The 713-nt window shown below is 54.6% G+C and overlaps 1 protein-coding gene across 1 annotated transcript; it reads right to left on the bottom strand.

The window, feature by feature from the left end:
- Positions 1-286: 286 nt before the first annotated feature.
- Positions 287-710, bottom strand: LOC104982364 (histone H2A type 1-D; the record flags this gene model as incomplete). Its single annotated transcript, XM_010831762.1, has 1 exon — positions 287-710. A coding segment is annotated over one exon (372 nt), but the record flags the coding sequence as incomplete, so codon positions are not given.
- Positions 711-713: the final 3 nt, after the last annotated feature.

Here is a 713-nt window from a genome sequence, read left to right as displayed (position 1 = left end):
TAAACAGCCCACTATAAGGTGTATTCTTTGCCTGAAGCTACTTGAAACAAGTATTTTACCTTGCTGGGTTTATTCTCATTTAGGAGGGTGAGTGGTGCGCCCTAAGATTCAACTGAAATAGGAGGGGAGCTAGGCCCGTCATATGGTCCTAAGGTTTTGTTTCAGATAGCCATTTTACCTTGTAAAGGAATCACAAAAGGACGTTAATTCTGCCCTCATACCTTGCTATCCGAAACAATGTGAATTTGAAAGTACAGCTCGTTTTGCTGATAAAGTGGGTGGCTCTGAAAAGAGCCTTTTGGTTTGAACAGGTTTGAGTTCCAAGCAATGCCAGGCTTCTACTTGCCCTTGGCCTTGTGGTGGCTCTCGGTCTTCTTGGGCAGCAGCACCGCCTGGATGTTGGGCAGGACACCACCCTGAGCGATGGTGACTTTGCCCAGCAGCTTGTTGAGCTCCTCGTCGTTGCGGATGGCCAGCTGCAGGTGACGCGGGATGATGCGCGTCTTCTTGTTGTCCCGGGCCGCGTTGCCCGCCAGCTCTAAGATCTCGGCTGTCAGGTACTCCAGCACCGCCGCCAGGTACACCGGGGCCCCGGCCCCAACCCGCTCGGAGTAGTTACCCTTGCGGAGCAGGCGGTGCACTCGGCCTACGGGGAACTGGAGACCGGCCCGCGAGGAGCGGGTCTTGGCCTTTGCACGAGCCTTGCCTCCTTG

Source organism: Bison bison, unplaced genomic scaffold (assembly GCF_000754665.1).
Source record: "Bison bison bison isolate TAMUID 2011002044 unplaced genomic scaffold, Bison_UMD1.0 scf7180017616519, whole genome shotgun sequence".
In the NCBI taxonomy this organism is placed as follows: domain Eukaryota; kingdom Metazoa; phylum Chordata; class Mammalia; order Artiodactyla; family Bovidae; genus Bison; species Bison bison.
This window is presented reverse-complemented; position numbering and strand designations above follow the sequence as displayed.